The sequence below is a fragment of the Diadema antillarum genome, unplaced genomic scaffold, assembly GCF_040938485.1.
Source record: "Diadema antillarum isolate AM-2024a unplaced genomic scaffold, OU_Dant_1.0 seq00001126_RagTag, whole genome shotgun sequence".
NCBI classification, from domain to species: Eukaryota; Metazoa; Echinodermata; class Echinoidea; order Diadematoida; family Diadematidae; genus Diadema; species Diadema antillarum.
Genome location: NW_027271940.1, coordinates 444928 through 458986, shown reverse-complemented (window position 1 = coordinate 458986; position 14059 = coordinate 444928). Strand labels below are relative to the sequence as shown.

The 14059-nt window shown below is 37.9% G+C and overlaps 1 protein-coding gene across 1 annotated transcript; it reads left to right on the top strand.

Moving 5' to 3' along the window:
- Positions 1 to 554: 554 nt before the first annotated feature.
- On the top strand, positions 555 to 13659 carry LOC139743972 (lysosome membrane protein 2-like). The gene is made up of 12 exons (XM_071654439.1): positions 555 to 671; positions 1028 to 1185; positions 1814 to 1955; positions 5725 to 5928; positions 7112 to 7253; positions 8839 to 8908; positions 9538 to 9719; positions 10223 to 10341; positions 10912 to 10985; positions 11691 to 11742; positions 12593 to 12790; positions 13570 to 13659. The coding sequence occupies exons 1-12, from the start codon at positions 555 to 557 to the stop codon at positions 13657 to 13659; spliced, it is 1548 nt and encodes a 515-aa protein (XP_071510540.1).
- The last annotated feature ends 400 nt before the right edge of the window (positions 13660 to 14059 follow it).

The following is a 14059-nucleotide window of genomic DNA, read 5'->3' as shown; positions in this document are numbered from 1 at the left end:
TTTGGAGTTCGATTTTTAGATTTGTTTGCTGGCACGTGCAGTGTGAAGAAATGTTCATGTAGGAAGTGAGTTGGTTATGACTTCAGTGCGTGACATCAGTAATGACAACAACGAGTCGGCAACGAAAGCTTCTGAGCAGTTAACTTGCATACGGACAAGGACCAAAATTCGTCTTCTCAGATATCAACCTACACAACCGTATACTACAATTAAGTAATCATGTGCTGAAACTGGCAGTGTTCTGATTATGGGTGGCATAGCAGAGACAAGTGTTTGTTTTCTGTACTGGAGTCTAAATCGCTAGCACCTTCGGAAACATTGTTGTAGAGCACCATTGTTTGGTGTGTTTTTTCCCCAAAATAATCTGCATTCATTCTATCGTTGATATCACGTCGCAATATAATGAACGCTGTATCTACTTGCTACGTGTAACACTGCCAAGTTACAAACTGTCGGACATCGCCAATGTACTGATACTACCCTCAAATAAACAACATAAGGTAGTTTTTGTCAGTCTATGCATCGCATGATCCAGGCCCTACCTACGGAGGACTATGGCAGTGTCAACAAAGAAGCTGGTGTCATGGACGGTAGTGGGCACTACCATGACAGTTATTGGTATCGCCTTGATCCCGTTGTCTGATTTCACCGTCCGGACAATCTTGGAAAAGGTATACGAGGAATGGCCACGAGCCTTGTAGATCTATCCTATGTGCACCCGAAGTGTTCTGACTTATTACGGTTTAAGATATTTGACAGAGCAACAAATGCTTTCGTTAAAAGTAAAATCGTGACAATACTGGTGTTTCATGTAAAGGTTAGATTTTGTTTATGCTGTTTTCGACGGCATATTGATAATCACTTTTACTGTTTTCAAGGACCTAATGAACAATTGAGTAAAACGCATGCAACAATAATTAATGACCATTATGATCATATGGAGCTACAACACTCCCATGAAACTACTACATGTATACTGGTAGTATATAACAGGTTTAGTCTTACCTCCACCTGTTCTCCCCTAAAGGAGGAAATCCTGGTTCCCGAGGCCATGGCGTACCCGCTGTGGAGAGACGTCCCCTTGCCCATCTACATGCAGTTCTGGTTCTGGAACCTCACCAATCCCGAGGAGTTCCTCCAGGGAGGGCCCGCTCGGCTGGAGGAGTTGGGACCCTACAGCTACAGGTACTGCTGCATGGGACTCATGAATTGTCGTATGCAGGTGAACCGAACGAGGGAAAAGATCCCCTCCTATAGTAAAGGAGACAGGACTGTAATGATTGTCAGGGTTGGACAAAATCTCTTGCATGTTTGTCTTTCTTTATATCACAGATTTCAATTCAATATTCAGTTCAATGAAATAATACTTTATTTCCATCAAACAAAAATTAATAGATGATACAAAATAAGCATCAACTCATATTGTTGAGCAATTGGAAAAAAAGTACAAAATGTACAGATAATTGCATAACAGGGAATTACATTTCACATGATTTGATTTGACAAGATTTCAATTAAGTTCACTCTACTCCAGATCGACTTCTTTTGACATTACTTGCCATTAGAACATTTGAAATGATGTCATTAGAAATCTCAAATACTGCCATGACCAATAAGCCTATATAGGAGAAAATGTTTAGCAAATGGATCTATTAGATATATGAAATATATAAAACATGTTATAAATTTATGTTGTCAAATGTTGATTTCGAAGCGAATTAATAAAGAAGAGAAAAGGAGCAGGAAAGAGGATCTCCTTTCATGTCTCTGTTGTAAGATGATTAATCATCATCCATTTCTGTTCCTTTTGAAGAGAGTATCGGCCGAAAACGAACATTACCTATCACGACAATGGAACAGTGAGCTACATGAACCTGAAATCTTTCGTCTTCGATCGAGATATGTCAGTCGGACCCGAATCGGATACCTTTGTGTCGATTAACGGTCCCGTTTTCGTGAGTACATTCCTCAGATTCTAATTCCCACTTTATCATTTATGTTTTTAGAGGTAATGATGACATTAGAAGAAGGAGCGTTTGATTTATTCAGTCGTCCGAAAGTAATAAGCATAGAGAGTGGATGGGAGAGGGGAAAATGGAATTGTATAATTGACAGTCTAGACGAGTGTGAGAGGGAGAGGTAGCGAATGGCAGCAATTTACCCAAAACGGGGCGCTCAGTTGTACCAGAGAGGACAGCATGAATTGTGATGCTGTGGAACATTTTTGCCCTTAGTGTAAAGGGACCAGCATGAATGCAGGCCCGTAGCCAGGATTTTTCAAGGGGGGGTGCGGTCACTAAAAAAACGGACCTTCGGTACCAATACCAATGATGACACACACACACACACACACACACACATAATATATATATATATATATATATATATATATATATATATTCTTTGGACGACCGAACTACAAAAGTTGTATAAGAATTTGCGCGCGAAGCGCGCCGCAAATTGTGAATTTTGACTGTTTTAATGACGTTTTAAAGTCTCGAGGAAATTTGTATTTTTGTCTGTTGCATGCAATCGCGTTACGGTATTTCATCTAAGAAATAGTAAAAACTCATTTTGCCAGGAAGTTGCAAAGTTTAATTGTGCTCGAGACTCTGCGCGCGTAGCGCGCCGCAAAATTGAGAATAGTGATTTTCCTGGTGTTGTTTTAACTTTTATTTTTTCTATTGTATATACCCACGTTAGCAGGCCTGAAGCCAGGATTTTTAAAGGAAGTGGGGATTGCGTTAATTAACAAAACGGTCCTTTGATACTGTCCCGGGAGGGGTAGCGACAATTAAAAGGTGGACACCATGCTCATACATGGACTTTCAAAATGGCCCCTAAACGAGTAATGATCATATGATTTTTTCGGGCCTTAAAAACAAGTATTCCTTAAATGTTTCCTGCACCCTAAAGAAGTACTTCATCATGATTGAACAATATACCATTTCCCCAAATTTCGGCCTTTTTGATACCCTTTGATTATATACGCTCGTACATCACACTTTCCATCTAATCCGTGAGAAAAAACGACCCCTATTACGCGTTTTCTTTAGCGAGTATGGTCACGGGGTCCACCTTTCAGTTGGAGTTTTCCATCCCATTGGATGCTGTTTGGAAGATGAAACATTCACTTTACTATACAGTATATCAGCCGTTGGTATGCGAGTTTGTCAAAAACGAAAATAAATAAGAAAATTTTTGAAACAAAATGAATTGTAAATGTGAACCATTTATATTTTGCCTCCTTGTGGTAGGATATTTCCAGCATTTCCGAACTTTCAAATAATCATTTTAGATTTAATAATATTAAAGGTAGTAGATCCGATTCGCAAACATCTCCAATATCAGTCAAATGTCATACTAACCATCATGCTAAGAAGGTTTTCTTTGTGAAATTTGGAGGTCAGTGAAATTCAAAAATTAAACATCCGTTAGCCATTGGAAGAAGTTGAGTGCAAATTCAGACCTCAGGCTTAGTGCTCAGATGTTTTCCTATTTGATTTGATCTGTCTTACTGTGCACACTAAGATACATACTGGAATGGTTATTTCTTATTTATTAAATTATAGTAGCATATTTGGTTACTAGCTGTCTCTAGGCATTTTCGAATTTGGGCTGCAAAGAGATCCACTACCTTTAAGTTAGAAGAGAGATAAGTAAATAATGATAAAATAAACAAACAAAAAAGAATGAGTTTCTTTTGTAATACTATCTGACAAACTTTTTACTTTACCATTTTACTTCATAGCTCAGCACTTTCCATTCTCTCTCATACCCTCTTACCCATTACATTTAAATGAAATACAACTAAAATGAGTTTGCGTGCCTGCATAATACTCTGGAAATTATAAGTGAGAATGTTCTTAGGTTTTGGCTCACTTTAAAATGAGAACCAATAGAACTGTCACAACATGAGAAAATGTATAAGTAATAATCAACAGTACATTTCCGAATTTGGCCTGCAAAGAAATCCGCTACCTGTAAGTTAGAAAAGAGATTAGTAAATAATGATAAAATAAACAACAAAACAGAATGAGTTTCTACCGCCGTATCCAGAACAGAGCCTGAAACGGTGCAGGCTCAAGAAATCGTTTGTACTAATAAGTCTTGAAGTACTGTGTGATACTGTTGACTCAGACTTCTACAAAGCTGTAAGTGAGAATTTTAACCCAATCCGGCTCATTACCTGTGTTTTTTATGAAAAATATGAATAAAGAATGTAAATTAAATAACGACGCGTCACAATGCAGTCTAACGCTCTCACAATGTTATCATACATAGGGTTTTTCCCTGACTGTTTTTACTCCGGAGCTCTTGCAATATTCAGGCTTTTGTAATACTATCTGACAAACTTTTTACTTTACCATTTTACTTCATAGCTCAGCATTCTCTCTCATACCCTCTTACCCATTACATTTAAATGAAATACAACTAAATTTAGTTTGCGTGTCTGCATAATACTCTTTGGAAATTATAAGTGAGAATGTTCTTAGGTTTTGGCTCACTTCAAAATGAGAACCAATCGAACTGTCACAACATGAGAAAATGTATAACTAATAGAGAACTGGAGTAAGACAGGCCTTTCATTTTGTTTTGTCTCTCCTGATCGTTCGTAAGAAATGCTAATTCATGACCACCTTTTCACAATTTGATTGGAGCATGCATTCATAATGGAAAATAGTTGACATAATAATCTATCCCCAGGCATTATCATGCCAACATGTACTTATATGTACATGTACTATATCTTTGTGAGACGTAGATATAAAATGTCTCAGGTTTTCGATTATAGTAATTTCGAGGAAATTTCTTTAATTTTTATCATATATGTAAACTTGAGGCTATTAGATTTTCATCCACTTACCTCTGTTCCTGTGAAAAAATGCAAGTGTCAACCTCAATGTCATCCACGAATCGCACGTACTCAGGCGGCCAGTGGAAAAAAAAACACCGGTCACACGCGCCAAGGGCCATGGCATGCAGTGCCAATATAATAATAGCTCGCACAAATTGATACATAACATGATTTTGTGTTTGTGTGCATGGGGACGATCCGATGGTTCATACAACAAAAGGGTTTCGTACAATTATTTTTAACATTGTTAAACGTACTCGTCCACATTTACGTAGCATATAATGTGTCTTTATATTTATTTGGATTGTTATCTTGAGAATTGCTACAAACCGTTATTATGAAAAAGTGGACCTTTCAGAATTTGGGGGGGGGGGTGCGTACGCACCCGACGCACCCCCCCCCCCCCCCCCCCCCCTGGCTACGGGCCTGATGAATGCCGTCGTTGGTCAAACTGATCTTTAGCGTGACCTTTCTTCTCACAAATATTTTAGAGGAATAGTTAAGACTCAACGCAGTCCTTGCGTGAGTTAAATCAAACCTTTGTGCGTGTGTGTGTGTGTGATTGTGTGTGTGTGTGTGTGTAAAGTGCTTTTGTTTATCGTGTCCAAATTAAACAATTTTGTTAATTTGCACAGTAATACAATACATTGGAATAAAATTAAAAAACAATGATATCATTGGGGTAAAAAGTGTGTGTGAATGTGTGTGCGTGTGTTTGTTTGTTTGAGTGTGTGTGTGTGTGTGTTTGTGCATGTGTGTGTCCATAGGAGCATAATGTCTCTCACTTTATATAATTGTGATGCAGGTGTATATTGTGAAGTGACTCTCTCTCTTTACCCTATCCCCCCTTTTTCTCTCCCTGATAGACAATTGCCTATTGGTTGAGGAACCAAAAGGATCCTGTCCAGCGGATCTGGGAGCTCGTCCACGCCATCTCCGAGGCGGAGCTGATCATTGAAATCCCGGTGGGTGGCTTCGTGTGGGGCTACTCCGACAAGTACCTGGAGCTCGCCCAGGATATCCTCGGCGAGGAGAGGGTGCCATCCACAAATTTCGGTGTACTGATGAGTGTAAGTCTGCTGTTCTCACCAGTGCTCCATGCCAGCCAGAAAGTCAGTCGTATTACGATATTAGGGATTGTGGTGGCTCAGTGGATTAGACCATGAGTCTCATTCATGAGGTCCTTGGTTCGAGTCTGCTCTCAGACACAGTGGTGCCCTTCGGAAGTTTTTTTAATGCTCATTGTCCCGTCCAAGGGCCTCTTGGTTGTTTTTTTTTTATGTATGTCCGTTTATTACAGACCGCGTATAATCAAATGTCCAGACAAAACAAAAAAGAGGGAGAAGAAGAAGAAATTTTGACAGTCGGCATTTTGCGTTCAAGACGTGTCAACACTTTTTAAGAGTTTCTTTCATTAATGGTTTGCCTTACTTTATGCATAATGATGCAAAAACCCTGTGTCGACGGTTGAGTCACACTGTCGGCTGTATTTGTATACAGTTCCTTCCCAACCGTGGCTCGTGTCACCGTTGACTTAGATTTTAAACTTAGTGGAATGGTTTTCGGAATGCAGAACCATTATCAATTTGTTTCCAGCATTATGAGTGATTTTGCCATATTTTTCATCTATTCGTGTGTTCATTGACAGCAGGTCGCAGGTGAAGTGCAGGCCCATTTTAATGCCAGATTTACGAACTTTATGATTCACTTGCAGAAAAGTGATTCTACCATCCTCCTTGGTGCACGTCAAGAGTTCGACACCCATGAATCATACAGCCCACGAGTCATAGAGCCATTAGTTCGACACTCAGCAAATAATTCACCTGAGGCCGACACTATAGGCAAACAAGGCCCACGAGTTCGACACTAAGCAAACAAGGCCCACGAGTTCGACACAGAGCAAATAAGGCCCACGACACAGACACATTAAGCCTCGTGATGAATGTCGAACTCGCGAGTATATTTTACTCAGTGTCGAACTAGTGGGCCTTTTTTTCCTTGCATATTGTCGAACTCGTGGGCATTGTTTGCCTAGTCTTAAACTCGTGGGCCTTAGTTGTTTAGTGTCGAACTCATGGACTGTATGACTGGTGGACTGTATGAGTCATGGACCTTTTTTTTTCAATGTCCAACTTGAGGGCCCTACGACTCATGGGCGTCGGTCTCGTCGGATGACCTCTCCTCCTCATCACTATCTGTGCATAACATCAAGTTGGTGATTTTCAGACCTTGATTTTGTTTTTCTCTGTGCAGTACAACAATTCAGACGATGGAATTTGGACGGTGTACACGGGAGAAGATAACATCATGGACCTGAACAGAATGGATATGTGGAACAGAGAGAAACTTCTGCCTTACTGGACTACAGACATTGCCAACGCCCTCAACGGCACTGGTGAGAGATATAAAGCAACCAGTCGGGTGATCTTGCGCATGAGTGCAAGTATGGCCGAAAGTAATGATATTGGTTCAGAAATGCTCAATCTTTTACTTCCTTTCATTTGATTATAGTTGTATGAGATTGTTCTCCATAGGCCGGGTATTCTTGCAAGAATGTTGCCTTGTGTGATTTTACACTGATGTCTTATAGTATTTTGTTTCCCTTGGAACGAATATTGTTTGTCCCATGCTTTAAATAATTCATAAGCCGATTGCATGCCAAACCTATCACACTCAGACTATGAGCTTTGCGTATATTATGTGGTGCATAGTTGATATTCTGATGGCATTTTAAGATTTAATTTCTGAAATAACGATAAAGAGGGTACCATAGTGATGTAATATTACTTAAGACAGCTTTAGCGTGATTTTTTATAACGGCAAAGTGCAACGTTCAACGATCACGGTTTTTTTCCAATATGAAGCTTTCCGTCATTGAAAAATCAAAACGCCATCTTTGAAATACACATTGAAAAGTACAGAGAGGAAGATCGACATGAGACGAGCTTACTTCATACCATCTTTTTGTTTTGTTTTGTTTTTTCCAATAGAAAGCATGCAGATAATCATTGCTAGTTGATCTGGCTCCCTGGGTGTCGGGTTGGGTTGGGTACGTTGAGTTATTATATCTAGTTATTTATGATGGTTTTTTTTTCTCTCTATCTTCTTCTCTTTCTCTTTTGCAGTTCTGTTTTTAATTGTCCAAATATAATGAAGTCAAAATGAAATGCTGTAAGGGAATATGGTTTACATGGAAACTTCAAATGTATAAATTGTGCATTACCTGTATATATTTGTGAGTTAGGTTTTGATGTCTGTAGCCATTTCAGAGTAGACAAACATATGCAATGTACAAAGTATTATTAATGTTTTTTTTTATAGTTTTGTTATGTACATCGTAGGAAATTACCTCTGATATTTGAATGAAATAAGAAAGATTGGTAGTTACACGTATCTTAAATTGTCACTTATAAAGAAACAGTTGTTTTGTTTTTGTTTTTGTTTAAGTGAATGCCTGTTAATCAAATTTGTATTTTTTTTACATTGTAAACTGACTGTTTTGGGTGCACCAGGTGGGTTGGGGAGGATGGCCTGTGGGCCCAAGTCATTCAGTTGGCACTTTCCAGACCCGGGCTGCCCAACCTGTTGCACCCTTACCACTCCAGTGTATGTTTTGATTTTGAAATATGTATTATGATATTTGTGAATGAAAGCCGAATAAATAATAGTAATGATAATCTAAAAAGAGAACGACAGAATGAATTTCAAAATGGTCTTGACCCGGTATCTGGAAATCGATGTACATTTTTGTCTGTTGAAGGAAAGACGAAATTTCATGGAATAGAGGAATCAATTATATAGAACAAATTTTCATGTAGGTTTTGTCAACATTAATGTCGTAATAAAAACGACGCAAAGATCTAGGCACGGTAGGCTTAGATTCTTCCAGAAAAATCGCACACAGAAAACGAATACAGGCCATCCAAAGATTAAAAAGGATTTTTGACATGTTTCCGTGCCTATACCTTTTCACTACTCAGATGGTACTATCATGCATCCATACGTCGAAAAGACTGAGGAAGTTTATGTCTTTTCTACATACGTCTGCAGGTAATGACGTTTTACAGAACATTACTCCGCCCCTTGTCGTGTTGAGTTGTGTTTGTGCTTACAGAGGCAACGTCTTTAGATTGTTAATAGAGTGCTCCTTGAAGGTAAACTTGGCAACTGCGCCAAGATTCCAGAATGGCAAGAGCACGAGTACATATGTATTGTGTTTTGTTTTAGATGCATGGAGTCATGATGAGCAGAGCAATCCACATTTTAATATTTTGGTGCGTGTGGCATCCAATACTTCATATCGTTATATCAGTGTTACAAACTTCAACACGCAACAAACATGTCGTTTGAAAACTATAGTAAACTTTTATTAGAAGAAAGAGTGGCATTCCGATCATCTGCAGACTTTTCATGTCAACGCTTTACGCCAAACTTTATCATTGTTTATCAGATGAATTATCCAGCAGCTACTGAGCAACTCTGTCATCCAAATTATGAACACGGCAATGTTATTTCGTTATATAGATAATGCACATATCATTATCACAGATATATTGATCACGTAATCTAGATTTTGCAAGAAAACATTCGACCAAGAACTGAGCTTTGTGAACTTTTTGAATGTCATCCATCTAGGATTGACTATAATACTTTGATGTCACGTGTATTTCAACACACAGGTCCGGCTTTGTGGTCTATGAAGGGTACCGAAATTTCAGAGGGGCGTGGCTGTACCACTTTAGTGCCCCCGAGTACCTGTATGCCAACGCCACCATCTTCCCACCCAATATCGACTTCTGCACCCCTAACCAAACAACTTGCCCCCCTACTGGCCTCCTCAATGTCAGCGAATGTTATTTCCGTATGTAAAGCAGTGGCATTGGAAAATAGTGTAAAATATGTAAAAAGTCTGATAAATGTTCTTCTTCTGTATCTCGACAGTGAAATGCAATAGATATGAGAGATAGCTTCCTCGGGCAATGCAATCTTCACATTAATCTTTATTGCAAAGAAGTATGTGAAAGCCTACATCTCTAATTTGTAATGATGTTTGCGGCGCAACTCGCAGATTTCAAAAAATTTCACCCCCACACCTTGTACTGCTTTCTGTCATTGTGTTGTTGTGCAGTATATATTTTGGAGGCAAAATAAAAATGTAAATGATGGATAGGTAATAGAATGTTTAAAATATGGTTTTGACTATTGAACACTTATTCATGCTGCCTTAATTTCACAGTTTTGCATCAACCATACATAAAACCTGTTTAACATCCCACCCCTCAGCCACACACAAGTATAAACGGATTTGTAGTCATATACTTGTCGAATACTAAATATCGATCATCTTGCATTTCAAACCAATAGAGGCCCCAGTGTACCTATCATCACCGCATTTCCTGTACGGGGATGAAAGCCTGTTCGAATCGGTTATCGGCATGAAGCCTGACAAAGACGAACACGAGCTGGCAGTTGACATCGACCCGGTAACTATTATGATACACATGCAGGGCTTCTACTAAATCTACTTTCAAATTGCTAGAGGAGGCTAACCCATCAATACGTTTCCAAACTTCAGTGATAATATCTTTTTGTTATGTGGTTCTAAAGTATAGTCTGGCATGGTTTACAGTAACAGGAACGAAATGTATATCGATAGAATTATGATTATCGTCATCATCGTCAATTTCATTTCATAATCATTAATACTCCTTCATTTGTTATCATCACTGTCATCTATATTAATGTCATTCTAACCACTAAGAGTGATTATCATGAATGGATTTAACACATGGTGATTAAAGATTTACTTTTTAAAAAAAGCAAGGTACATCCCACAGCCCATATCCTACCAAATTAAGCCCTTTTATTTTCCCCGACTTCCTTTCTTCAAATGTTTATAATTATATTTCGTGTTTTTTTCTAGTTGAAAGGTGTAACTATACTTCCAAAAAAAAAAGAAAGAGACATCCCACTGCCCACTCCCACTAAATTAAGCCCTATTTCCCCCTAATTTCTGTGCTTCAATATTTCTTATTGTTTTTTTTCTTTTCTAGTTGACAGGCGTTACTTTTCGAGGAGACTTGAGGGCACAAGTCAACATGAAAGTCGGACCTTATGATTTCATAGAGTGAGTCTTGTACACAGGGGGAATATCGCAACATGTTTACATTAATGTTTCGAACCAACGGCAACAAACAAACGAACAAACAAAAGCAACATTAATTGATAATACGGATGATAATGATGATAACTATAATGATGATGATAACAATAATACACGTGTAAAAATAATAATAATAATAATAATAATAATAATAATAACAATAATAACAATGATAATAATAATAATAAGATGATGAAGAAGAAGAAGAATAATGAGGATGATAATGATAATGATAACAGCATTTATTTCTCCTGACATCACATCAGCCGATCAGCACTTATACTACGTACAGTGTATATATGTGAATATTTGGACTGCTAAAAAGGAGATTCTGAGTTCGAATCCTTTCTGTTACGTATATCCCCTTCCAGCAGGTTGTTTTAACCGGTAAAAGTAAAGGTTTTAAATCTTGTAAAAGTTTTAAATTTTGTTCGTTGTGTTTAAGATATTACAGGGCTATTTAATGAACAATTATAAGACAGAGAAACACGGGGCATTGTGTTGTTAATAGATTGCAATGTCAAATCCTTTTTTTAATTAAATCAAGTTCTGCCAGAAAATCTCTACAGGTTGGTAGAAGCCTGAATCTCCTATTGTAAGTTCTGCAGTATTTTTATGTTATATTATGTATTGTCAAGCTGTTGTTGCTTTTTTCATGTTGTTTCACAGGGGTGCAGCAAACGTGAGAGAGATGTACTTCCCGCTGGTTTGGCTGAATGAGGTAAATTGCCCATCATTGTTACTTTGTTTCCATTTGATGTGCCGAAAATTTCCGTCATTCCCGTCTGTGCCGCATCCTCTCATGATAGTAAACACGAGTAAATTCAATTTAGTTTAATTCATTTTTTTTTTTGTATTAAACGTTCTGAAAATATTTCGCAGTTGCAGGCATATAATAATGAACACCAAACAGGAAATTTGGGTATAAGAATAGATAAATAAGAGTGAAAGACATGGATACGGTCACAAAGAATGAAAGAACATCCTTATAGTCAGGTCAATTCGTGCAGAGTTTAGAAATACGGAAAATTTCTTGAATTATGCATAGTACGCCTATGTTGCTATATTCATAATTATCTATAGTAATATTGATACGACAATTTCTTCTGATCAGACCGTACGTTAAATATCTGTAGCGAGAAAATCTTCACTTGGACAGGTATCGGCATTATTTTGATCTGGAATGAAACTCATACACACTCCGATACAATTCAAGATTACATTACGCAACACATCCAGTTTGTCGTAGTAGTATTCTAGGAAAGGATATTAATGATTAGTGAAGTGCTTAAATGAAGTGATATAAAAATAAGCTATTTTATGATAATATGCATAATTTCTTCCTTATATCCATTATATTTTCCATATCAAATTTACATTTTACAATGGTTGCTGAAAAAGTGCAGCGAGAAAGCGACAATGATGCAACTCACCGAGGCACTCTCTAACGAAAACTCTCGTGAAAAAAGGGACAGAAACCTGCTCTAGCCGAAAAAGACCCTTTGCGAGAATGCACTCCTAAGACACGCTGACAAAAATTTCCCATTGACTCACTCACTATACACTTGCAGTCGGCGGAGTTACCCGAGGAGTACAGCAGACTGTACCGTAACTACGTCCAGATCAGCTCCTATGTCGTGCTCGCCGTCATTGTCCTGCTCATCTCCGTCGGTGGCGGGATCCTGGTCGGGATCGCCAGCTTTCTCGTCTGGCGGAGGTATTGGAAGAAGCCGGCAAAGAAGGAAGACGAATCCATGAAATCAATGGCAGTGAGTTTTTATAACTTTTCTCAATCTGGCAATTAGTCAACTCCCCTTTTTATGAATGAAATATCAAGCGAATGACAAGTAAAATAATAAACCCGATAGACTAGTAATTTTGTGTCGTGGCTACTTCTGGAATGTTGGGGTTGGAATAAGTTCCCCTACAAAGGAGTAGGCCAAACCCTCCAGAGAAGTTAACTCTGACACCATGGTAACAACATGCACTCGATCTACGCGGTCGCAAATGCTCTATTTTGAGTTTGGTGACAATCAGCACACATATACAAATCTGAAATGAGTGGCCTCTAACTGTTATATTATGTTTTACATTATAACACCCTCATCTGAAAGACGCATATTCACCTTGATATAAACATTTGCACATTTTATTTTATTTTATTTGTTTATTTATTTATTTATTTATTTATTTATTTTTTTTTTGGGGGGGGGTTCAGCATTCCTGGTTTAAAACACTTTATAATTTCATATTTCTGAAACATTTTGCTCTGTCTTATAAGTATTTATTAGACCATCGTGATGGTCATGGATGATGCTGAAATGCAGTTAGCTTGGCTGCGTCAAAGCGGCAGGAGACAAACGTCCTTTAAGCAGACTGTTGTTTGTTTTTTATATATAAAAAATTATGGCAGTAATTAATCTCCTCAGTATTTTTCTTATTTTAATCATTGTATTGAATGTTATTTTGCATCATTATTATTATTAGCATTGCCACTGTTATTCTCATTTTCATTATTGTCATTATGATTATTTCATGTTCATTGCAGACTGACCAGGGAAAACAAGCAGAGGTTGAGATAACAAAGAGGACAGCAGACAAAAGTATCCAGTGTGGCGAAGCGTTGGATAACACCTAATCAAAAATAATTTCATATCTTCGTTTTTACACCTTGTGATTGTTATGAAAATAGTTTATCTTCAGGAGCAAGGTATCGTTCGGTTTGAAAGCCAAAGTCTTCATGAAGCTTCATACATCAATGTCAGTAACAAAGAAGTATGTATGGGACAAGACAACTTTACATCATTGCGCAAGTGTGCATTTCGTTATGAGCCCACGAACATGACGAAAACATCATTTTAAGCACGCAATTTATTTCACCATGAAGAGAATAGTAAGTAGTGATCATTCTCTAAATCAGTGTCATTGACAACAAGAAATATATGATCTTAGTATTTTTGTTTCTCGAGACATCTATATGTATGATATATTTTTGATACGTGTATATAAATATATGAATATGCGTGAAAATGATGATA

Coding starts and splice junctions, on each gene's coding strand:
- LOC139743972 (XM_071654439.1), top strand. CDS start 555: ATGGCAGTGTCAACAAAGAAGCTGGTGTCATGGACGGTAGTGGGCACT. Junction 8,909..9,537: donor TTTTCTACATACGTCTGCAG/GTAATGACGTTT, acceptor TTCAACACACAG/GTCCGGCTTTGTGGTCTATG. Junction 11,743..12,592: donor CGCTGGTTTGGCTGAATGAG/GTAAATTGCCCA, acceptor ATACACTTGCAG/TCGGCGGAGTTACCCGAGGA.